Source organism: Babylonia areolata, chromosome 2 (assembly GCF_041734735.1).
Source record: "Babylonia areolata isolate BAREFJ2019XMU chromosome 2, ASM4173473v1, whole genome shotgun sequence".
NCBI classification, from domain to species: domain Eukaryota; kingdom Metazoa; phylum Mollusca; class Gastropoda; order Neogastropoda; family Buccinidae; genus Babylonia; species Babylonia areolata.
In genome coordinates, this window is record NC_134877.1 from 65,259,800 (window position 1) to 65,284,799 (window position 25,000).

A 25,000-nucleotide genomic window follows, 5' to 3' on the forward strand; every position below is an offset into this window, starting at 1 on the left:
ACAAAAAAAAACAAAACAAAACAAAACAAACAAAAAAAAAAAAGAGAGAAAATTGCACAGAGCAAATGTATTAATCAGGTATAAGTTGGTGCCACACCAGTTAGAAAAAAACAAACCCATCGCCATCAGCAACCGAATTAAAGAATTGGGTTCTATGAACGAACCGTCTTCACTACAGTCAACAAAATTACACTCAGATTAGTTCACCTTACAAATAGGTGGATGTGACCAATTTTGTTTTACAGAAAATTAGTGAAAAGTTTGGAGCCACAGTTCCAGGACCACTTAAACTGTGTGTCTAAACACTGAAGAAAAAGGTGGGAAATATGGAAAAAAAAAAAAGTAAAGAAAAAAGAAACCACCAAATAACCAAATATTCACACCCACATTCTTTCCTACAATTCCATGAGGATTCTGATCACCCAACATTTTAAAGCCTGAAGCATTTGGATGGTTTACCTGATAAAATAAACTGATTCAGTAGATTTTCTATCAAACACACCAACCACACATAAAAGCACTGACTATGTTACAAATCAGCACCCATGACTCACAGATTGGACAGGGAATGTAAAAAAAAAACCAAAAAAAACCCCACCCCAAAACACCGAAAGAGCATTGACTTGTGTGCTACCTTTAAGAGTTTAGAAGATGTGATCCATCTTTTAGACAATTGTGCAAAATACAAAATTTACAGAAACAGATTCTTAACCGATATATGTCATCCAAATACCAAGCCTAGCGAACTGATCTTACTAAAAGAATTACAGCCAAGGCTGACGAAATTCATTAACAAATGTTTCTTTTCATAATATGCTCACGTTCATGTTTTATTGTGTCTTATGTTATAAACTGTAAGGTTCTAAACAATAAAATATTCTATTCTATCCAACCCCCAAGGACCCCAAGAGGAGGTGTGTAGACTCACCACAATGCCGGCGGCCTGGGGCTGGGTGGACTCGTTGGGCTCTTTGCCCCAGGAGCACTTCACCACCTGGTCATTGATGGTGGTGCCATGCACAGAGCAGATGGCGTTCGTCGCCGCGTCCTTGGAGCCAAACCTGCACAACCACATGTATAATATAGCATAGCATAGCATAAGTATGTATCTATGTATGTTATGTATGACAGTCGTGTCCAACTGTGACCATCAGAACAGCACAGGAGGCAACTGCTGTCCTTACAATCTGGTTTAGAATTCCATTATAGTGTAGAGTGTCTTGCCTAAGTTACATACTCTTTACCCACTCTTTCGGCCAGGAGAGTTTTTAGGACAGTTGGTGTTGGGATGGCTCCCAAAGGCCAACTCACCCCCAAGGCTGCAGCACTAAGATCCAGTGCAATCTTGCCTCCTAGTCTGAGAGTCACAGTCCTTCACAAAGGACATAGCATAGCATATAAATGACATGGTACAGTATATGACACCAAACATAGTATATCATTGTATTGTATTGTATTGTACTGATTTGTACTTTGTTGTATTGTACTGCATTCTATAACCTTTTGTCACAACAGCTTTCTCTGCATGAAATTCGGGCTGCTCTCCCTGGGACAGCACAATGCAGCCACCACAATGCAGCACCTATTTTCCCCTGTCTGCTCGTGTATATGTTTCACTATCAAAGTAGATTTTTCTACACAGTTTTGCATGAGACAACTCTTGTTGCTTGATGCCATGTGTTCTTTCAGGTGTGCCATGTGCATACTGCATGCACACGGGACCGTGGCTTATCTCGTCTGAAAAACTAGCACCCAGACCACCACTCAAGGTCTAATGAAGGGAGGAGTATTTAAAAAAACAAACAAAAAACCCCCCCAAAAAACCCCACCAATTTGTATACAATGGACTTGAACCCATGGACACTCATTTCTTAGCTGGACGCATTACCACTTGCCAATCGCATTCCTCAGTTCAAAACACATGCCCTTCAGTCAGGTGTGGGGGAGTGTAAAAAAAACCAAGGGAAGCCACTCAGCTGCCACCACATGACGAAGCGCAATACTGACTGGGGCCATGGCTGGATCAGACACTGTTTCAACGGGCAGATATCCAATACAAAAAAAGGGGTTCAATGACTTGATCTTCCGAATAACCATTTGGATGAGATGATAAACCAAGGTCCCCTGTATAGCATGCACTTAGCGCACATAAAAGAACCCATGGCAACAAAAGGGTTGTTCCTGGCAAAATTCTGTAGAAAAATCCACTTCGATAGGAAAAACAAAAAAAAACTGCACGCAGGAAAAAATACAAAAAAAATGGGTGGCCACGCTGTAGTGTAGCGACGCGCTCTCCCTGGGGAGAACGGCCCGAATTTCACACAGAGAAATCTGTTGTGATAAAAAGAAATACAAATACAAATACTGCAGAAAGCTGTTGTTTATGGCTAGACACATTTCCTGCCTGGATGTATGGTGCCAACGCTGTATGTCCGAGGCCCACTTTCCCAGCTTGAGCAGAACTGGACCAAACAAAAAAAACCCAATGAAACAAAACAAAAAAAACAGCATTCCCGTGGTGTATCCAAAGGCTCTCCAAAACTTCACAAAATAAAAAGAAAAAAGAAAAAAAAACAGGGGGGTGGGGAGGTTGGGGGGTGGGAGCCGCAGCAGATGATTCTATCCTTTCTTTTTCAAATTCCCATTTTGGGTGGGTACGTATCAAAACTCATCCACCATACTTACGTACGACTATGAGGGAGAAAAAAACCCAACTAAACCCCCCATGAAACTGGTCACTTTGCCAGATGCATGCACGCATTTCTCAACCAACACCAGTATGAGGAGAACCTCAGCTGATCACATGACTCGAAAGTCTCTTACCGGATGAAGGCATAACCTTTCTCCTTGAACACGCGTATCTCCAGGATATTACCAAACTGCTTGAACGTGTTCCTCATTAATTCATCTGAAAAAATAAAAGAAAATAAAGGTCACAATTCGTCATTGTTACTTTAGAACATCTCAAATCAAATAACAAAAATCACACACTGACACACATCAACTTTAACAGACCCTTTCTCTTTCATATAAATCTAACCTAATATCCATGTAATATTTCAGATTGCATCAAGACAACTTTTCACAATTAGCTCTTGCACACTCAATACTATGCTTTCATTGGTTCAGAGAGATAAGAGTCAGAGGAGGAACCCGGGTCAGTGTGACACAGAGAGGGAGACTGGGCAGAGAGAGAGAGAGAGAGAGAGAGAGCAGGGGAGTAGGCTGGTCATAGATGAACTGTATTCTTCCAAATCTTTTCCAGTCTTCATCTATAAGACAACGGGTGACAAGAGTTGTTAAAAGCCACTGCAGAGGTTTGAGGGGGAGGGGGAGGGGGAGGGGGGGTCGGGGGCAGGGTCAGACGTTATGGTGTTTGGGGGGAGACAGAGAACCAAACAAGGAGAAGGGTTGAAAAGGTACACCACCACCACACACACATTTCACCAAGAAACAAAAAGACTACAAAAACAGACTGCATCTTCCTTACTTTCTTCCTCCGTCACAGTTGTGTACCCTACCCTCCTACCTTTACACATCCGCCCCCTCCTCACTTCACCCCCACCAATCAAAGGATCAAGGGCACACAGATGAGCGGCTACCTGTGCCGGAGCGGATCAATACCCACACACACAGGCAACAAGGTGGGGTGAGAGTGATGATGATGATGATGATGATGATGCCCAGTCAGGCTCACTGCCCAGGCAAGCCCCTCCCCTCCTCCCCACCCCCTGCCGGGAAGAGCCGTGGATAAATATTTGTGCAGCACAGCAAAAACCCACCCCCCAGGACAGCATACCCCACTGCTACGTCCGTGCTGGTGGGGGGGAGGATTCTGGGGCTGCTGAAACAGCCACCCCCCCCCCCCCACTCCCCTTTACTCCACAATGCAACTGCATATCCCAAACATCACAATGCTCCCTCTCTTCTTCCTCCCCCACACCCCCCGTGCAGCTCTTTTGTTTCTGTCAGAGGCACAATCAATGCTTCCTTCCATTCCCTCCCCCCTACCCACCCCCTGTCCACGGCTGGAAAAAATTGCAGCCTGCTGGATTATTCTCCTTCTACCCTCAATCAACCTGTTCTGGGTTTTTTTTGTGGTCTCATCCAGAGAGCAATAAATCATGTTGAACTAATATAATCTTTATTTATTCTATATACTTTTTGTATTGGACGGTCTCTCTCTTCCTGATGAACATATGTGGCTGATCAAGATCCCACTCTCCCACCACTCCACCCTACCCCCCTTTGAAAATAACAGTAATCCACACAATTTTGTGCTGCTCTGTTCTCAGATCTAACATGATCTGAACTGCATGTACATAAAACCTTATGAAACATGGTTTATCTACTGCTTCATGCGAGGCGCTTTTCTACTATTAAACTGGAATAAAGGGTGGGCTTGGGGTTGGTACCTTAACATGCAGTATTCAACGAAACTGCAGTCCGGATTTCTTTTCATACCACACTGGAATACAAGGCTGGCTTGCTTGAGCAATCTTAGCAGCATCAAGTTTGCTCACCATCAAGATTTTCCTAAATACCATTAGCAAAACTCTTGGATTATTCCAAACTAGTGACTAAACAAATTAAAGTAGATTGATCATGCAGCCTAGTTCTGATCTGTTGAAATGACAAGAGGAATGGAGAGTATGTTTGAAATTATGACTCCGAAAATGAAACAATTCTCAAACAAACAAAAAATGCTAAGGAATACATATAGAAAAAAAAAGGTACAGTTTTTGAATGGAGTAAACAATCTTTACCTATACCTTTCAGACTGACAGGCAACAATGTTTCCCTTCCCTCCCATAAAAATGCATGTGCCCCATGTCATCTGGAGTCCATTACACATTACCACATGCATTATGCACACACACTTGTGCATACACACACACTACACAGGTGTTTTTGTTGTTGTTGGCAACTTCACTTCATCAAAGAGACAAAGACTGTGTGTGTGTGTGTGTGTGTGTGTGTGTGTGTGTGTGTGTGTGTGTGTGTGTGTGTGTGTGTGTGTTGTGTTTGGGTGATAGTGTCTGTATTATCTATCTGCATGTGTATTTTACAAGGAGTGATCATGACAAATCACACCACCACTCACCCGTCAGGCCTGTACTGACTCCTCCACAATACACAGTGCTGTTTGACGAACTGCTCTGGTTGAATATTTCATCGTACGACAACTGTTTCACGTCTGGATGGGGGAAAAAAAGTAAAAAGATTTCAGAACACACAGTTTGCAATGCCAGCCATCTTAACTGCAGACCTCGTGGCTTATCACTCAAGGTCCGTCATTCCTGTCACTGTCATTCCCTGACAGGGGAAGGTCCGTCATTCCTGTCACTGTCATTCCCTGACAGGGGAAGGTCCGTCATTCCTGTCACTGTCATTCCCTGACAGGGGAAGGTCCGTCATTCCTGTCATTGTCATTCCCTGACAGGGGAAGGTCCGTCATTCCTGTCATTGTCATTCCCTGACAGGGGAAGGTCCGTCATTCCTGTCATTGTCATTCCCTGACAGGGGAAGGGGAGGAACTTCCCTGTTATGTCAAATGAAAAAGGAGTGAGTGTAATGTCAATTTTTCATTATTACCACAAACTAAACCCATAATATCTGATGACGGTGATAACTGGTTTGGAGTGAGTGGTTTTCAAGAGCGATATGCGTCCAATGCCAATCACTAAACATTTCATGCACTGGCTGACATTTCAGCGTAAGGAAAACCACTCCACAGGCACAACAATAATATTCAGATTTGACACACTTTGCCTTCTAACTCGCTATCCATGTGGATTTACATGCACATCAAGGTACTGAAGTACTTTCCCTGTTCCTACATTTAAAATAAGGAAAACTAATCATTTTTACAAATTATGATGTTGACAACTGTAACAGACTGTACATACATGACTGAATGGAAACTACACTGAATGCATACTGATCAGCAGCTGACCTTTTCTTAACTGATAATGAATAATGTTCAGCGGCTGACCTTTTCTTCATTGATATAGAACAGTGAAATTTCACATGATCAAATAAAGCAACAAAAAAGTCCAATCTTGACTTCCAACCCAAAATGTCAGTGGTTTCCTAATTTAAAAGATCTGACTTTGATTTTAATGATGCTTTAGCCCAAGGGGCTTACAGAAATAAATATCATAATGAACACAACATGCCCGATGACGACAAGGACATGATGGTATCAATGACGTAACAGAAAATGCTAATAGCGATTCACAGCAATTCCAATGTAATTGTACATTTAACAGGATATATTTTGCCATTATACCGTCATAAGCATTACTCACTCTCTTTCGGCACCGGAGCCAAGGGTTTGCGTGTGGCCCAGTTTGTGCGAATTGGCCGTGTGCCCAGCCATTGTCCGTTCATGTTGGCAATGGCATTCTCTGCATCCTGGACACACACACACACACAAAACAGAAAGAAAATGAACACATCCACGCAGCAATACCATGGTGATTATTGTTCAACACTGCGAGAGACTGCTTCTTTTCTTATGCCTTGGCAGTGATGAAACACACAGCGCTATTCTTTCTGAAGAAAGGATGGCCAGTTTCCCTCAAGGTACAGCCCACACAATGAAAGATGACCATGTTTCACCATGCATGCATTGCTCAGAGGGAGCTGTGATGCAAGTAGAAATCTATCACAACATAGTACTGTTGGACAAGTGTATACAAGTATCATGACAGAGTGCATTTCATTCATCATCACTTCACTCCATACGTAACAGGGGAAAAGAAAACACCGGAAGGTCCTTAAAAACATAATGACAGCAATACAAATGTTGAACTGTCTTCTTTAGCAGACCTTTTAGAGGCTTCCACTGGTTGCATGCACTGTATGTCATACAGGGGGGAGAAACGCCTGACTTGGGGCCATTATCTGAGAAAACATGCAGCCCAACAATTCAAACATCATCTCCAGATCTCACCTTCGGCTATCAGATAAGCTACCTGCTCAAATTTGAACGCTGAGAATGCACAAATATTCCACACTTTGCTGTGCTGGTTTCTGACGGACAAACCTTGGGCAAAAAACAACTCGTCTTCAAATAAAGGTCTGCCTGCATTCCTGCTATCAAAACAACAGTTTTCTGTCCCACAGCTGGATGGATAATTATGTCATGGTTTATGGTGGTTAGCCTGGTCTAAAAAAATAAATAAAAAAAGAGAAAAGGGAAAAGAAAAAAATATTATCCAAACTACTCCTATCCGACCGACTTGTTTCATCCTGTCTATTTTACACTCAACCACCATGAATTCTCACAATTAAGCCCTGGGCTTTAAAAACTAGTGCACAGCCTACTGCAGTTTCAATACAGCCCTGCAAAGCTGTGGAGCAGAAAAAAAAAAAATCAATTGCAGATAAAAGCACTATTGTCAGTGCCCTGGAGACAATACTGAATAGCATGGGCTGAAAACCCCACACACAACACATGTTACGCAGGCACACCCTGTTCCTACCCAGCATGCACAACAGCTGCTCTTGCCAAGTGTATATCATCATTCCCTTAGGATAAGGCTGAAACCATGTTCACTCAATTAAGCTCATTGGGTTTGATGTTAAATAAACTCCCACATCCATGGAAATCAATTAGATTAGGACACCACTAAATATAGATTTAAACAGTCCAATGCTGGTACAGCTCATGAAAACAAACTTGATGAGGACATCACTATATATAGATATAACATGTTCCAATGGTGCTGTAATAGCTGTAATAGATGGGGTGGTGGCACTGCAGAGGTGGAACAAGTTTTTAACAAAAGAGAAAAGGGTGAGAGGGGTTAGACAGAGGCAGAAAAACACATACACAACTTGGGGTGGGTTGGCGGGGGGATCAGAGATCAGTCTGTTCTCCTTTATCTCTATCACCACTCTGTGTGTGACTGTGACTGTGTGTGTGTGTGTGTGTGTGTGTGCATGTGCGTGTGTGTTTGAGTAAGACTTTCTCGCTCTGTGTGTGTGTGTGTGTGTGTGTGTGTGCATGCATTGCGACTGGTGGGGGCAGAAACACACAAATCTGGAGAAAAGGAGCGGAGTTGGTAAAAACCATGGATCATATCTGAATTACCGACCCCTACCTGCCCTCTTCAGAACTGGCTACAAGTCTTTTTCTTCTTCTTCTTCTTTGTTCGTGGGCTGCAACTCCTCACATTCACTCGCATGTACATGAGTGGGCTTTTACGTGTATGACCGTTTTTACCCCACCATGTAGGCAACCATACTCCGTTTTCGGGGGTGCTACAAGTCTTTTGAAATCCCACGAACAGTCCCACTCCAAAGCAACACTTCATAGCATAAAATGTCATTCATATTCTAGTCCACGACAACGACCCCCCCCCCCCCACCCCTTCTTTCTCCAGAGTTAATGGACAAAGAGGGAAGAGGAGGACACGTATTACAAGATCTATTATTTTTCATTCCTATATCCTCCTCCTCCTCCTTAGATGGACCCGCGGCCTGACAAAAGGTGGCCAGCGGCTGGCAATGGCACAGAGAGAGAGGGGAGGGGGAGTTGTGTGTGTGTGTGTGTGTGTGTGTGTGTGTGTGTGTGTGTGTGTGTGTGTGAGTGAGGGGTGGGAGGGAGGACAAAAGGCAGCGGGGCGGGCACCATGTGCATGGATCAATTTGGGAACCATGATCCAATTAGGAGCGGTTTCAGCTCCACCAGCGGCAGCTGCCACCACCACGGCCACTGCCTCCCCCCCCTCCCCCCTCTTCCACCGTCACTCTCTCTGTCCCCCTCCACTGTACCACTGTCCTATTACCCATCCAACGGCACGGCAATTGCTTCTGCCCGGCGTCGCTCCAGTGCCTGCCTCCCCCCCTCACATCCCTCCCTGCCGCCAATAATACACTGCCCACCACCATGCCCTGCCAGACTAAGAGCAAACACTTGCAACGGTGACGGAATGAAGGGTGTGGTGGGGCATGGGGGGGGGGGGGGGGGGGGGGAGGGGGGAAGCAATGGAAGTGGAAGCATTATGGTGTGGAGGGGGTTGGGGGCGGAGGAGAGGGGAAAATGGTGGGATCAATGAAAACCAAATCGCCCACCCCCCCCAACCCCTCTCTCACCCATTACCGATGACAAGTGTTGTGTCATCAGCACGTTATGCCCGTTGCAACACTTCTCCCGCTCGCATGCTGGAGCATTAGGCCAAAAACATGTGTTAGCGCTTCATATGGCAAGTGGGCGTGAGGTGCTGGTGTGAAGTGTGCGCGTGTTCACGCGCGCGCGCGCATCTGTGCGTGCGTGTGTTTGAGCGCGCGCGCGTGCCCCCGTGCATGCAAGAAATTTATTAGAACAGGCAAGAAGCTTCATAAGGGAAAAAAGTCACTGTTAAATGGATCTGGTATGAATGTCTGAATTTGTTTGAATAACTTTGAAGAAAGAACTGAATTATGCTGATTGCAATTTAAACGGATGATTATGTTTTGTTTTTAAAAGTGAAAATCGTCGCTAAAACAGAATTGCATTCATCGAGGATTTCCATCCTGTTGAACTCTAGCAGGCGACTTCATAACTTCATATACCGGAAGGATAAATCTCTTTCTCTCTCTAAAAAAAAGAAAAGAAAAAAGGTCTGATTAGTATCTTTCTTCTTCTTCTTTTTTTTTGTTTTTCTTCACCCAGCCAATTCCAGAATCACCCTGCTAATTTCAACTTGTCTAGCATTTACAGTTGCTATTTCTATTTGCTCAGAAACGTTAGTCCCCCCCCCCCCCCCCCCCCCCCTTTTCAAAGTAGCAGGTAACCTTTAAAAGAGTAAGACTGTCATCCACGTGCAGAAACGAAGTCAGTCAATGATGTCCCTTGGAAAACGCTAAAGTGGTCACAGATGACCACCACAACCAAGGATTGACAATAATGTGATTCAGGGCAGGGCAGGGCAGGGCAGGGCAGGAGAGGAGGGATAACTAAGGAAAAGACGGGGGCGGGGGAGCAGTAACAAGAGAGGGGAAATGGCGCACAAAGCGTCGTGTGATGATACGGGAAAGGGTTAAATGTGAGGGGGATTAAGTAAGCGCCCCCTCCTGGATCCAACAGGGATCGTCAGCGGGGCCCCCAACCCCCATTACTTCCTGAAGTCCGGGGCCAAGGGCTCTCTCTGTCACACCGAGTGCCTGTCTCTACAAGCCACTCTGCCCTCATCACAACTGCAGTCTGCTCCCGTCTCTTTTTCTCTTCTCTCCTTCCCCTTTCCACTTCTTCCCTCTGCTCTCACCCTCTTCCGATCCCTGCCGACATGTACCTAATCCCTCTTTTCCCTCTTGTCTCCCCCCCCCCCCCCCCCCCCCCGAGTTTTTGTTTCAACCGGTGCCGAAATGGGATTCCATTCGTTTCAGCACCAGGAGGGGTTGTTTGTTTAATGTTGCACAATTCTCCCAACGGGATGCGTGTTAATGCGCTTCGAAATATGACAGCCTCGAACTTTTCTGATCAATCCAACTGCGCTCTTTTGAAATGAATGGGATGGGGGCAGGGGGGCGGGGATCTGGAATCGTGGTGGTGTGGGAAAGAACAGTGCTCATCGGATGAAAATGAAAATGCCCAGTTCCTCGGAGTCCAAGTGCTGGTGAAGTAGAAGTAGTAGTAGTAGTAGTAGTAGTAGTAGCGGTAGCAGAACTGTAGTGTCGGTAACAGGAAAGAGGGAGGCAGAGACAGAGTGAGAGAGAGAGAGTAGAGAGCGAGAGAGACAGTGTGTGTGTGTGTGTGTGTGTGTGTGTGTGTGTGAGAGAGAGAGAGAGAGAGAGAGGTGTGAGAGAGAGAGGGTGAGAAGAGAGAGAGTGATACCGAGACACAGAGAAAAAAGAAAACCTATCTCAGCGCCTGGTCGACTGCATGAGGCCAGAAACAAAGGAGACAAGTCCGTCACAGAGAACAAAGTCTTTGTGTCTGCCCGCTTTCAGTTTCACTCACTCGGTGATCAAAGTAGCCTGGCGAACAACCAGTCTGAAGGCCAGAACGATCCCACTGACGACTGACTGACTGACCGACTGAGCCTACCACCCCACACTCCACTCCATACCCAAGAAGATGAAGAGAACAGGCATAACAAGGACAATGTAACAAGGGGTGGGATGTGGGGAGCCCCGATACACCGCCCAAATTGGCCCAATCTGGCCCCGGCCCGGAGCTGCTCCGCTAAACGCTGCACACCGGAATCACCACCACCACCACCACCACATCTCTCTCTGATGTTCCTTTCTAATGGACGTGCACCTCTTCCTCCTCCTTACCAACCGTCACCCTCTTCCTTCCTGGCCTCTCTTTCTCCTTCCTCCACACAGAGGTAATGGGAGAGATGAGGGGGTGAGGAGGAACAGGGTGGGGGAGAGAGATGGAGGGTGGAGAGAAAGATTCAAAACAAGACGGGGAGTTGGGAGTGTGGGGGAGGCAATGAAGGAGGAAAAGAACGGGATATGAGAGAGAGAGAGAGAGAGAGAGAGAGAGAGCACTTTAGCGCATACCATAAACAATTCATTTTCACACACAAATCGAAGTTGATTGTCTCTCTCTCTCTCTCCAACAAAGTGAGAGATGGATGCGAGGTGTGGGGTGAGCGGAGACATGGATGAAAAACACTCATTCCCTGGTTCCTGGAACCACCCAGAGAGAGAGAGAGAGAGAGAGGGGGGAATAAAGATCAACTTGTGTAATGCATGATAGAACTTTCCCCCCATTCTCATGACAGTGCAAGGCAGAGGGTGGGGGTTGGGGAGAATGGGTTGGTGGGGGGGTTGAGGAATGGGGAGAAAAAATAAAGGACGGGGGGGGGGGGGGGGGGGGGGAGAGAAAGAAGAGAGAGAGAGAGAGAAAAAAAAAAAAAAAAAAAAGGTGACGGCTGGTAACAGTTTGACGGATGGCGCGGCAAATGTTTTTGACGGAAGGAAATCATCTGTGATGGGGCATGGGGCGAGGGGTTAAGGGGGGGTGGGGGGAGGGTGGGGGTGGGGGAGGGAGAGTCGGAGGTGTGTGTGTGCATCAAAGGATACGTCCGATACTCAGCGGCCATGCTGTCGCTGAAACCATACTCCCCCCCCCCCCCCCTCCACCCCCCTTAAATCCCGCCCCCTCCTAAGAAACCCAAGAGCGCTTGAGACCCCCTGTACCCCAAACAGACTGGCCTAGCAGTAGCCCGAAGCCACAGAAACAACTAGATCCAACTCCTAACCAGTCAACTGCAGCGCGCGATACGACACAGAACGACGCCACACAAGATAAGACACTACTGACCACTGACCCTCGTTCACTCCCGTCCAGACTGCACGTGCCGAGCACTCGATGCGCACGACATGCTGCGATGACGTCAACCAGATGGCCGGACTGGCACGCGGGCGCGCGCGCACGCACGCACTGGAGCATGTCCAGTCCGACTCAATTAATCCGTTCAGTTTCGGCGAGCAGGAGGGACCGACGAAGACGTTGCAGCGAATGGATGTTGACAAGTGGAAAAGTGCAGTACCCTCCCCTCCTCACCCCCAATCCCATTGCACCCACCCCCTCCCTTGCCCGCCCACTCACACCAACTCTCGTCCAAATCTCCCCTCTGTATATTTTGCTCTCTTACCACTGCACCAAGCAATAAAGAAACTGAGTGGTAAGAGGGGGGGTGGGGGGGGGGGGGGGGTGTAGAAAGAAAAAAGAGAAACGAATATCAGGGGAAAGAGAGGAAGAGAATGAGACTTGCAGAGAGAAAGAGAGAGAGAGAGAGAGAGAGAGAGAGAGAGCACTAAGGAAAAGCAACAGCTGAACCAGTGAATGCCGCCCTGATCAAAGACGTGCAGAGTGCAGACTGCGGTCAGAGCTCAGTCCCCAGTAAGGTTCAAGGGAAGTTACACAGTGACATTCACTCAAGTAAAGGTAGAAAATAATTGCGCTGCCAACTGGCACTGTCCGGATAATCGTGAACTCACTCACTCTCTCGCTCCACACACACACACACACACACACACACAGAGGGACAAGATAGATTATCGAGATTTGCCGGGGAAATGGACCGAAGGCGAAGGGAGGAAATTACCGTCCGAACGCCGTATAACATATCCGATGCCCAAAAATTGATCAGACTGAAATTTACGCTTACATATCTGTAAACACACACACACACACAGAGAGAGAGAGAGAGAGAGAGAGAGAGAGAGAGAGATCGTTCAGAAAGGATTGGGCAATATTCCAGCGTTCAAAATGGCTATGTAGAGGCTCTCTACGCGGATTAATTCAAACCGCCAGCGCCATAATGATGTGTGAACGCATGAGTATGCAGTGCTTTCAACTGTAATGATCACGTGTAACCGTTTGCATCCGAAGCCCCTGACACACCAGCATAAACAATGGATTAGGAGGGGGTAGGGTGGGGGAAGAGGATGGGAGTTCGAGCACGTGCGACAAGGAGGGGACGTGGTGAAACATGAGATGGGGGTAAAAAGAGATTCCCCCCCGCCCCCCTCTGCTTCCCTCCCGTGCCCCGCTCAGCACGCACGTGCACGAAATGAGGTCATCGCTTGTGGAGAAGTTGTCCCCCGTGAGGCAACTAAATTGGGCACCTAATTACAGGGCCCCAGTCTCTTGGCGCAGTGCCGTGCCGTGGACGCATGCCGTCTGCAGTCCTCGGGAGGCCCCCACCCCCCATCTCTCTGGCAAATTGGCAGGCTCCAGCACGACTCTTTGCGCCCCCCCCCCCCTCCCCCGTGCAACAGTGGTCACCTGGGGACAGCAGCCAGGGAGGGTGACGCGCAGTAAGGGATGGGGGGTCATCTGTAATCCTGTCTTTAATATTCATGTGCCCCGGCTGCGGGGGTTCTTCAAGCCACGTCAGTGGAACCCAATAGGCTGGGCCCTTTTCCTTTGAAGCAACACGGCCTTTGAGGAGTGGGAGGGTGCTGAAGGGGAGGAAATGCTTTGAAGTTTTAACACCCGCCTCCACCCTGTCCACCTCGCTCTCCCTCACCAAGCCAACAGTTAAAGATCTGATTATTCACGGGGTGCGCATGCCCACACGCGCGCGAAGCACGCAAAATAGCGAGAAATATGGAGTTGCAGCGACTGATAATGGAGCAAACTGACGGAATTGCTGCAACTATGAAAATAATAATTATTGTGTAGGTCATTTCGATCTGAGCGTATACGGAAGGTGAAGCGTAAACCACGAGCCTGCGTGCATTTGCACATTACAGGGGGGTGGGGGGGGGGGAGGGGGGGGGGGCAGGGAGGGGAGGAGTGGGAAGACGAGGGGAAGGAAATGGATCAGGGATCTAACGACAGGGAAACAGAGCAAGGGAAGAGGGGTTATGTGGGGATGGACCAACACGGCAGATGTTCGCTGACCGACTCGACAAGGCCAGCTCACCAACTCCTAGATGTACCTCCTTCAACCAGACCCTCCCCCCCCCCCCCCCCCCCCTTTCTCATTCCCGCTTTACCGCCCCCCCCCTCCCCCCCACATCATCCTGACACCAGACAGGCTGACTCAGCTCAGGAACGACATGACCACTGTGTCACTCCCTTGTTACGGCCAGCCTCCAGTCACGTGCCAAAAACGCGCAGGGGGGTGTAGGGCGGGGGTGTAGGCAGGCCCGAGGGTTGTGTGGAAGCCTTGATCACGTGTACAGCGGTGTGGAGTATGTCCCCCATTAAATCACCAACACGTCCACTGGAAGCCGCTGCCAGGGATAGGGGTGGTGTGTGTGTGTGTGTGTGTGTGGGGGGGGGGGGGGGGGGGGGGCTCTGTCGGCAAACACGCCCGACACCTTCGCCCTGCCTGCCCGAGGAAATGGAAAGGGGGTTGGAGTGTGGGGGATCGGGAGGATCCTCTCTTCCCTAATATGGAGAACTTCCCCTCTCGCTCCCGTCCCTTCCCCCACTCCCCACCCAAACTCGGCTCTCTACCCGTCCTCCTCCTCCTCATCGCCCACCCTCCTCCTTCAACCACACAACCCTGAACCACCCCCCACCCATCCCTGTCCCACCACCACACATCCACCTTCTTTCCTCCCCTCCTCTCCCGGCAACGGATCGATGAGATCAGAACTTCAGTCCCGGTATTATGGCCAGTCTCTCTGATCAAGGGGACAAGCGGCCCAGAAGCTTTAGTCTCTTAATAACGCAGTCTCTGATCAAGGAACAGCCCAACCCGAGACGTGACGTGACACAATTCGCGGAAAGCCAGACCAGAGGGGACTTCGCAACCACCGCAACATCCTCCACCTCCCCCCACCCCACCTACCATCTAGATGACTGGTGCGACACCCTCAACAACCACGGATGGATGGACTTGCCCCAAACAGACCCAGTCAACGAAGAGGCTCTGTACACAAACGGTCCTCACTTCCCTGAAGCTTTCAGCATGGAACTCGGTCACAACCAATCCACTGACGTGGGTGGGTTTGGCCCCCAGAGGGAGAGACAGGGGAGGCAACGGAAGTGAGAGAGAGACACACACAGCACACACACACACACTCACTCTGACCAACCGCCTGTATGGTGGAAAGGGATGAAGGCGCTCACACACCCTGACCACCACTAATACCCGACTTCCAGCAGACACCAAGTGAAGAGTGATTTAGCGCCACCTTGTCCATTCCGTCAGTGGGCCGAAAAGCCTCCTTTCTTCATTTCTGGACGTGGCGCCACGGCATCACTCCTTGGACGCCAGGAAAAGATCCGATGGAAAAATGGGAACGAAGGGAGAGATAGAAAGAGAAGGGAGAGATAGAAAGAGAAGGGAGGGGAAAAACTGGTAACTGGGGAATCGTTTGGAAATTAAAATTCGGGAAAAAGAACAATTACAAAAAGTACACGCTACCGCTATCCCCCGGCAAATGCCAACGACATTTCTTCGCAATTATCAAAGGGTTTTCATCTGGTGTTAATAACGCTTCAGCCCCCAGTTGCCCTGACCTGGGATATTATTAGATTGACTCATTTCTTGGGAACCTCGGTCTTTCCTCTTCTTGTCTAAATGTAATCACGCGAGAGACTGTGTGGCAGCATACGTTCAGTCAGACAATTCTCCACAACTGTTTAACAATTGACGGTAAAAACTTCAGCGATTCTTTTCTGACGCAGTCTCTTTCGAGTTAAGACCCTCCCTTCCCAACCCCCATTCTCCTCCACACACCTCCTATTCTTTCCTTTTTTCTTAAAGGTCTTCTCTGGCGAGAAATCTATCAAACTGTCCAACTTTACCGCGGTTTTCTTGCATCTGTCCATCAGATTAGAATATGTTGCTCACACCCGTGGGACTCGCCGTTTTTTTCATGTAACGTCAAGCAGCGAGAACCTGCACTGCACAAAGCTCGCCCAGCAAGACACCTCACCGGCCTTGGAGACAGGGGAGAGAATCAGAGAGAAAAAAACCCTGTGGGAATCGGGTGGGGGTGGGGGGCAGGGGTCAGAGTGGGGAGTAAGAGAGTCACATAGAGAGAGGCCAGAGAGGAGTGGGGAGGAGGGAGGGAGGGAGAGAGAGAGAGAGAGAGAGAGAGAGAGAGAGGTGGTCGTGGTGTCATCTCATATATCTCGTTTTGCTCCGTCAACCGATCCGCTCAGCACCGAAGGAAGGAACCACCGAGAATTGCAAACTACAGAAGCCCTTGCTGTTCACCGAGGTTTGCCGAGTACGGGTTAAACAAAAACAAAAGAATACAAAACAAAACAAAAATGCATGTATAAATACATGAACAACATCGAGAGGGGAAAAAAACCACATTATTATTCATCCATCCATTCTGGTGCTTGCCGGGAAGGAAGAAAGGGTAGGTAGTAGAGTGGAGGGCAGAACAGAAGAAGAATATCGACATTATTTTGCGTTCATCCATTTAGACGCTTGCCAGCCACGACCTCTCGAGCTGATCTTGTGAGAGGAAGGTGCGTGTGTGTGTGTTGGAAGGGGGACGGGGGGGAGGATGAAGGAGGATAGGGGGAAGGGGGTGGTAATAGAGATGGTGCGAAAAGTGAAATATGGAGGAGAGGGGGGAGGAAGAGGTGGTGGTGGTGGTGGCCTGTTTGGGAGGAGGGTGGGGGTGGGGGGCGGAAATCGCCATGACAACGCGGACAACAAGCTAGCGGGGAGAAGAGACGAGAGCCGGGAGGTCAATGAGTCCCTAGGCGACCCTCCTGGGCCAGTGCACAGAGCCATCAACCCACCGCCACAACTCTTCCTCCTGATGTCCCCCCCCCCCTTCCCAACCCTAACACCTTCCTTTCCTCCACCATCATTGTCCTCTTCCCCCTTCCTTCTCACTAGGTTTGGGAGGGGGGGGGGGGGGGGGGGAGTTCACACAGTGGGGAAGCAGACCGTTTCGTTTGTTCTTTCGGCCTCCCGCGCCCCCACCCCAACTTCTGTCTTATGTGCCCTTCAAGCACCTACTACAGAAGCCGCGCTGCCATCAAACTGTTGCCGAAGCCAGACCCCCGAAGTGAGCTCTGAACACGAAAAGCACGACCCGGCCATCCTGCACACAAGGGAGGGGGGGGGTGGGGGTGTCAGGGGAGGGAGGTGGGGTGGACGCCGTCCGTCAGAATGACACCGTCTCCCCCCTTCTCTCCCCCTTCCCCCACACAAACACACTGGGACCAGCAGAGAGAGAGAGAAGCGGTAGCAGCACACCCTCAGTCTGCATGAAATTCTTAGGCACTGGTGATGGTGGTGTCTTCAACCCAAGAGCCCAATGCAACAACAACAATATTTTTTTTCTTTTTATTCCGGACAGTTTCCGCGTCGTCCCTGTGCGTCCAAACATTAACCAATGATGCAGTTAAATGCAAAGGAGCCAACCAAATGTAATGATGAGATGCTGAGAGAGAAAGGTGAAGTGTGTTTGTGTGTGTGTGTGTGTGTCGGGAGGGCGCAAAATGAGCAAGGTTGTGAGCGGCATTTTCAAAACGATGTTTTCAATCAAGTACTTGTTTGCCTGCTGACAGCTTCTCGCCTTTCGAGTCAGACGTTCAATGTGTACTTTGCTGAGACGGATTTGGTCTTCCAACTGCCAAGTCTGACAGCCACAGTGTTAATGATTTATGTACTTTTCTAAGAAGGATTTGCTTTCCAGAAAGTGTTCTCGGCTTGCACGCATTCTGATGACACTCGAGACAACTGTTTCAAAGACAGTGTTCGTGGGTTTCAACAACTGTTATGACGAAGCTTTGTTTCGACATATATGTCTGATTCATCCCCTCTATCCACCCTCCCTCCCCACCATTTAAGCAATCATACTCATTATTATTCGAATGGATGATGCTTGCTGCAGTAGCATGAACATAATCCAAGTGTCATTTACGGTTTCCAAAGTAGCACCAGAAGAAAATCTGACAGACTTGAAAACTCCTGATACACGTAATGTTTACTGTGACAAACAGAAGTTGGAATTACAGAAATGACGGGGGAGAGCAAAGATGAATCTTCAGCCTCACCCTGGAAGAAGTAATGTTTTAGGCCTTGGGCTCAGGCTATGTGCTATAGATATTGTCACGAGAAAGAAAGTTATCTGACTTAAAGCTCACTGTATCCCACATCCCCACACAGACTAAAACCTTCCTTGTTTCTGGCAAATTTCTCGCATCTTATAAGAGAAAGAATGAAAGAGAGAAAAGAACACGAAATGGGACAGTGCCAGTGATGACCAGTCGAGGAAAATGCTGACAGCTCATCTTCAGGCCACAAGAGGCAAAAAAGCCATCCTCTTGACAAAGCTGCCAGAATGCGCTGATCGATGTGACTGCCTCCCAGTCAACACCACTATTCAGGCTACGTTGCCAAGTGAGAACGCCATCTTCCATCATCTGGCAAGGGCTCAAAGGCGGCCTCTGCTCTCCGTTTCAAAAACAGACTGTGCAACTTCATCAAAAACGATGGATCTGCCTTAACTGGATTTTTTTTTTTTTTTTTTTTCTTTTAAATACCTCCTTCCCTTTCCGAATTTCCTTCTGACCTGGGGGAGCTAATCACATTAATTTCCTCGGACAGTCCTCGCTTTCTTTCCTTCAGAGGCCTCAGCGGTGATGTCAATGTCACCTTCTGCCGCAACTGTCTTCTTCTGCATGCAATTATTCTGCCCCTCTTCATTCTGCCACCATCCCGTGCCAATCCACCACCACCCCGCCCGCCTCCCAATCTCCAGTGACCTCATCATTCCAGCCTTTTCCCGAACTGGTGACGGAACAGGGCTGGGGAGGCAGAGGCGAGGTGTGCATACGCACTTGGGTGGGATAGGGCACGTGCATATTCACACCCAATCATGCAACATCCCATCACCATGTACAAACAAACGCGTACAGAAACTTTACAAAACCACTCGCAGAGAGCGATTTGGGGAGGGTTGGGTATGAAGTAGGAACTCGCATTTTTTTCTCAACGGCCAAGGCAAAGCCTGTTTGGAGCTACGTGAAAATACTGGTAACTCTCTGTCACCCCCCTGTACTTTACAGTCATCTCCAGCAAAGAAGGTTCAAGGGGAAATGGCAGCAAAGCATTGGCGCCAGCTTCTGATGAAACATATCAAGTTTACAAACCGTTCCAAAATTCCCGATTCAGACTACCGAAAGAAAAAACAGGATAATTTCTTTTCTGTCCCTAGATAACAGATCGGTCTCCTGGGATCGCAACTTCTTAAAATAAATACTAAAAAAAAAAAAAAAAAAAAAAAAAGGTGATTTTTCCAAGAAAAAAAAGTTATATATTTGCATGTTGTTAAGAATGATCCAAAAATTTGGTTTACAGAAAAATGGTGGGCAGATCATGACCAACAATAACTTAGATTTTCGCCCCTTTCGTGGAGGAAAGTCTGATTATGCAGAAGAGAAATATAATTGTATACAGTGCCAGAAATACACGATATCATGTATTGATGTAATCAATTCACATGCCGAAGTTAATCTACAATACAGAAAGCTTAACTGGATCATCCAGAAATGAAGAATTTGACAATACGCACATAAAAACAACAACAACAACAACAAAAAAGCAGCTCTCATAACACATACAACCCCCTCCCCACACGAAGAAAGAGCTGATGATCTTATGTAAAGGTGACCGCAACAGAGCAAACCATTGAATTTTCCATATCGGGAACATACTCGTCACGAGAAAACAGGCTGTGTCTGGGAAACCGAAACTTCTGGGTCTGCCTCCTCCCCCACCCCTCCTCTATACTTTTACATGAAGTGAATTTATTTTTTCTGCCTGTGTGCTTCAATGTTTTACTTGTTCGCCTGTTCATCGATGTTATTACCTGTAACATCTGCATCAGCAAATTAATCACTTCTGCATATGTACAATGACAAAGTAATATTTATCTGTTCTCTTTATGTTCGCTATTTGTTTCTCACTTCGGTCATGTTTCTGTATGTGCATAAGTGTGCGTGTGCGTGTGTTGGGTGGAGAGTGTGTGCATGTGTATGTGCATGTATGTGGAGGTGGGGGTGGGTCGATGTGAACGTGTGAATGCGTTCGTTTTATTACTTTTACTACTTTTTACAATGCTGGTGATGATGATGTTTATCATTCGTAGTAATTGCAGTAGATGTAGCAGTGTTAAAAATATTGTTGTGTCGTTATCGTTAATGTTGTTATTGTTATTGTTGTCACTAGAACATACTGGAAGACTAGGCGATGCTTAAAATCTTTATCCTTGAGTAATAAAGTTTTTGAATCTTGAATTTCTCACACACAACTGCTCAGCCAGCCAGACGAACACACAATCACACAGACAGAAGAAACAAACAAAACTCTAGTGCAGATATGAAGGACACAAAGGTTGAGGGGTGAAGGAAGGGAGGAAGGAAGAACGACAACGAAAAACATAACGTTAACTTATTCATTCTTTTTACTTACCGCTCGATTCACGAACGATACGAATCCATATCCTTTGGATTTCTGTGTCGTGGGATCGCGGATGATTTTACAATCTCTGCAATCAAAAAAGAAGCAAACCAGGTCAGCGGGGGGGGAAAAAAAACAACAAAAAAACAAAAACGGATAAAAAAATAAAAATAAAATAAAGTAATAACAAGAGGCTCTCACCCCCAAAGCCTGCTCCGGAAAAGACTTTGGAGAAGACTTAAAAGGGTGAGAGAAACTGATCCAAGGAATGAAAGACGGATAAGGTTAATGGAGACGGAACGTAAATCTCAGGTCAATCTCTCATTTCCTTTGGCCCCCTTTAGGGCAGCGTGGAGGATCAAAAACACAGGGAAAAAAGAAACCCAACAAAGATAAAAAAAAAACAAACAAAAACAAAAACAACAACTTACTGTTTTTTAGCGTTGATATGACAGTTCAATGACCCCCTCCCCACGCCCCTACGCAAGCTCCCTTCCTCCCTCAAGCTACAAACACCTGACAAGAACAGTTTCAATGGTGGAGAAAATCAGCTAAAATGTACCTTTGGTAATCCCCCACTCCCTCCTACAACCTCCATCGCTTGCCAGTAAGAAGAACTGCACAATGCAGTAAACAATCATGCACAAGAAAGTACTTTCCCAAGTTGACATTTGCGAGCAGGTGCACGCGCACACGCACGCACGAACACTTCCCTTGCTCCAAAAATAAATAAGAAAAAAGAGAGAGAGAGAGAGAAAAAAAAAAAGGAAGACAGCAAGCAAAACACCCGAACTGATTTACGGGCAATTTGTTACGTTCTCATTTCTGTTTACTGAAATACACTAACATCAAATAAAAAAAAAAAAGAAAAAGAAAAAAAAAGTAGAAAAAAAGGGGGGAAAAAAGAAAGGAAAAAAAAAAAGGATGCATGAGTTGAAAAGCGTACAATCCCCCCCCCCCCCCCCCCCCCCAAGTTTTGTAACAAGCTTAGCTACACAGCGCTCTAAGAAGCATGATCTGTGTGTGTAACTGAAATCTACACAGGACAAAACCCAAACAAGTGACATAAAAACTTTCCGTTTCTGGAACAATTCACCAAGCTCACTACCCCTCCACCCCATCCCACCCTCTTTCCTCCTCTCCCCAAGCCAAACCCAAGTCGGCGCACGGAGGGGATGGGGGTATGGGAAACCGGGAGGAAGAAGAGGGAGGGGGTATCGGGGGGGATGGAGGCGGGGGTGGGAGAGACACAACCCGGAGGAGTTTGCAAAGAATGTAATCGCGTTAAGCCGGAGGCAGGAGTTTGGGGAGGGTGGGGGTGGGGGGTGGGGGGAGAGTGAAGGGACGGGGGCAGTGAAGAGGGGAAGGAGGGCGGAGGACTGTGAGGGATGGGGGGGGTGGGGGGGGGGGGGGAGAGAGAGTTTAGAATGTGATCAAGCTTGTTGGTTCTCCCTACTCCTTCAACAACTGAAAATCGCATTTCGCCCTCGTGCGGCCGTGCGGAAAGACAGCAGCAGAAAGAATTAGCCAATGAAGAGACAAGCGCCAGAGAGAATGAGATAGGGAGTGGGAGGGGGAAGGTGGAGAGGCGAGTGTAGAGAGGGGAAAAGGAGGGGCAAAACAGAAGGGACGACAGAGAGAGAGAGAGAGAGAGGAAGAAATGGGCTGGATGACAACTTGATGCGACGATCTATCGCTTACCATTAATCCTCTTCCTCTAATCAACCACAACTTAATGCAAACGAAATCAAATGCCCCCCCCCCCTCCCAATCTTCTCCCCCCCCCCCTTTTTTGAGGGCGTGGGGGTGGGGATGGGGGTGGGGGAGCTCTACGAGGGGCTGGTTGGCCGTACTTCATTACAATATACTCGTTTTCGCCCATACATCCATGACAAGTTTATGGCAGCCAGAAACAGCCAATTTTATTCTCCTCCCCTCCCCACCCCTCTTTCCATCCTCCCCCACCCCTCTCCATCCCATCCGTGAATATAATGATATTTTAATTGTGTTGCAAATCAGTCATCGCTCCGATCCATCGCAATCTGCCATCTCTCTCTCTCTCTCTCATCGAATGCATTCTGCTGGGAAATTGGGATTCTCTCTCTCTCTCTGTGTTTGGGGGAGGTTAAAGAAAATGGGGCGTGCAATCAGTTACTGGCAGAAGACAGTGAATAACGAAGGACATGGCTGGCATGGTACAAACCAACCTGATCCACCCCCGTCATTTCCCTTCCCCCTTTTTATTTCACTGATATGTCAGTTGAATATCGATTGACCCACGCTCAGCATATAAAATGACCTTTCATTCACCAAGTTGCTCGCTAGCTAGCCCAACCTAAGCAGCCACAACGCCGCACACACCCTTCACGGCTGGCTGCACACAGAAACGAGTGGCACACGACACAGACAAGCCTTGCCCAACAGCCCCTTGTCACAACAAGGCGTATAGTAAGCTTTCGTTTGCAGCATCCTTTCTATTTTCCAGCAGGAAATAAGTCAACTAGTGTTGTTGTTTTTGTTTTTTTTTGTTTTTTTAAATGTTTTTTAAAATTTATTTTATACATCAATCAATGGGGGGAAAGATAAGAAAGAAAGAAAAGAAAAACAATAAAGCAGGAAATTACCTAACTTTAAATCTTTCTAATTTCTTTATATTTAATATATATATATATATATATATATATATATATATATACACACACTTCTATTGGGATGTACTCTACAATGCTAAAATACAATAATCATCAACCCACTTAATGACTTGGCCGGGGCTCCTATCTTTCCATCGCTGCAATCACAGCATAAAAACAGCCCCCCCCCCCTTCATGTACACACAAACAGTAATAGAATCAGCCATATTTTACGCCCCCCCCCCCTCCCCCCAGGATAAAAAATAAAAGATTTTTTTTTTTGAAAAGGATTAAAATCAAGAGCTATTTCCCACCAGAAATAAAGTTTGTAAAACTGGATGAAACAACGTTAGAGAGGGAAAAAAAGAGAGGAAAAAAAGAAAAGAAAGGGGAAAAAAAAGAAAAGAATAAAAGCCATAATGGATACAAATCAAAGAAGTGAAAAGGCATGGGGTGGAAAGAAAGAGGGGAAATAAATATACCCAAAAACCCCAAAACAATGAAAAACGAAAAACTTTAAAAAACAAAAACAAAACAAAACAACAACATTTTAAAGAGGGGTTGAGGCATTATCAAGAAAAGCAAAGACAGACCAAGGGAGCATAGCGAGCAGCGTCTGGGAGACTCCGAAAAGGCGGAAACAGTGACAGCCCGATATTGGAGGAGTCCCCAGCGTATCAGGCCCCTCTCATTTCGCCATTACCCTCCTGACATCCCATCCGACTGGACTATTTCACTCCACTGGCACCACAGTCGACTGACTGACTGACTGACTAACTACTCAGCCGGGCTAACAAAACTCATTCCATGGCCCGGAGGGGAGGGGAGGGGGCTGGGGAAGCGCGGTGGGGGCTGGAGAGAGGGAAGGGTTGGAGGTATGAGAGGGGTGTGTCATATGTATAGACGGGATGGAAAACTATGAAAGACAAACCAATGACCTGGGTTTGATCACCCATCATAACTTCCATATCATTGGCTCCGGACGGCATAAACCGATCTGATAAAAGAGAGCGCACACACACACACACACAGACATGCTTGACCCCGTCAACTGTGCTAAAAGCCACGGATTGTGTGTGAAAAAGAGGACAGCTGTCCAAATGAAAAAGCATTGTAAACAGGGAGAAGGGTTTCGGAGCAGTGCGGAGGCGGTGGGGAAAAAACTTGCATATCAATAAGATTTAAAAAGGTAAACTCTGCAGTTCCCTGTTCCGCTCATGTCGCAATCTTTTGTTTAAATGGGGACCTCAGCACTGCGGACCGCAAACGGAGACATATGGAAATCTAAACACTTCTTGTTTCTGATTTGTTTCCCTTCCTGATCTAATCACCTATGCAAACATGACCGAAAATTGAGAAAAGAAGAAGCGCGATTTGCACAGAAACACGCCAACTTGTTATTCACTCGTCAAGTTTGAAATTAGTGAGTGAATGAATCATGGCAACAACAAAGAATCAACAAATATATATATTTCTAAAAAGACACCCAAGTAAATGCCTCAATAACTAAAATGAATAGGG

General features: G+C 47.2%; 1 protein-coding gene across 7 annotated transcripts in view; it reads right to left on the bottom strand.

Moving 5' to 3' along the window:
* The window catches only part of LOC143276358 (nucleolysin TIAR-like), a 242,667-nt gene that overhangs the window by 10,446 nt on the left and 207,221 nt on the right, over nucleotides 1-25,000 (bottom strand). For all 7 annotated transcript variants that reach the window (XR_013053572.1, XM_076580858.1, XM_076580843.1 and 4 more), the window contains 5 exons: nucleotides 20,862-20,937; nucleotides 6,312-6,417; nucleotides 5,105-5,197; nucleotides 2,824-2,908; nucleotides 929-1,061 (listed from right to left, as the gene is read on the bottom strand). Coding sequence is in view for 6 of the 7 variants with exons in the window: in XM_076580858.1 (XP_076436973.1) it covers nucleotides 929-1,061; nucleotides 2,824-2,908; nucleotides 5,105-5,197; nucleotides 6,312-6,417; nucleotides 20,862-20,937 (493 nt within the window). In the remaining variant the exon portion in view is untranslated. The remainder of the gene's footprint in view (nucleotides 1-928; nucleotides 1,062-2,823; nucleotides 2,909-5,104; nucleotides 5,198-6,311; nucleotides 6,418-20,861; nucleotides 20,938-25,000) is intronic.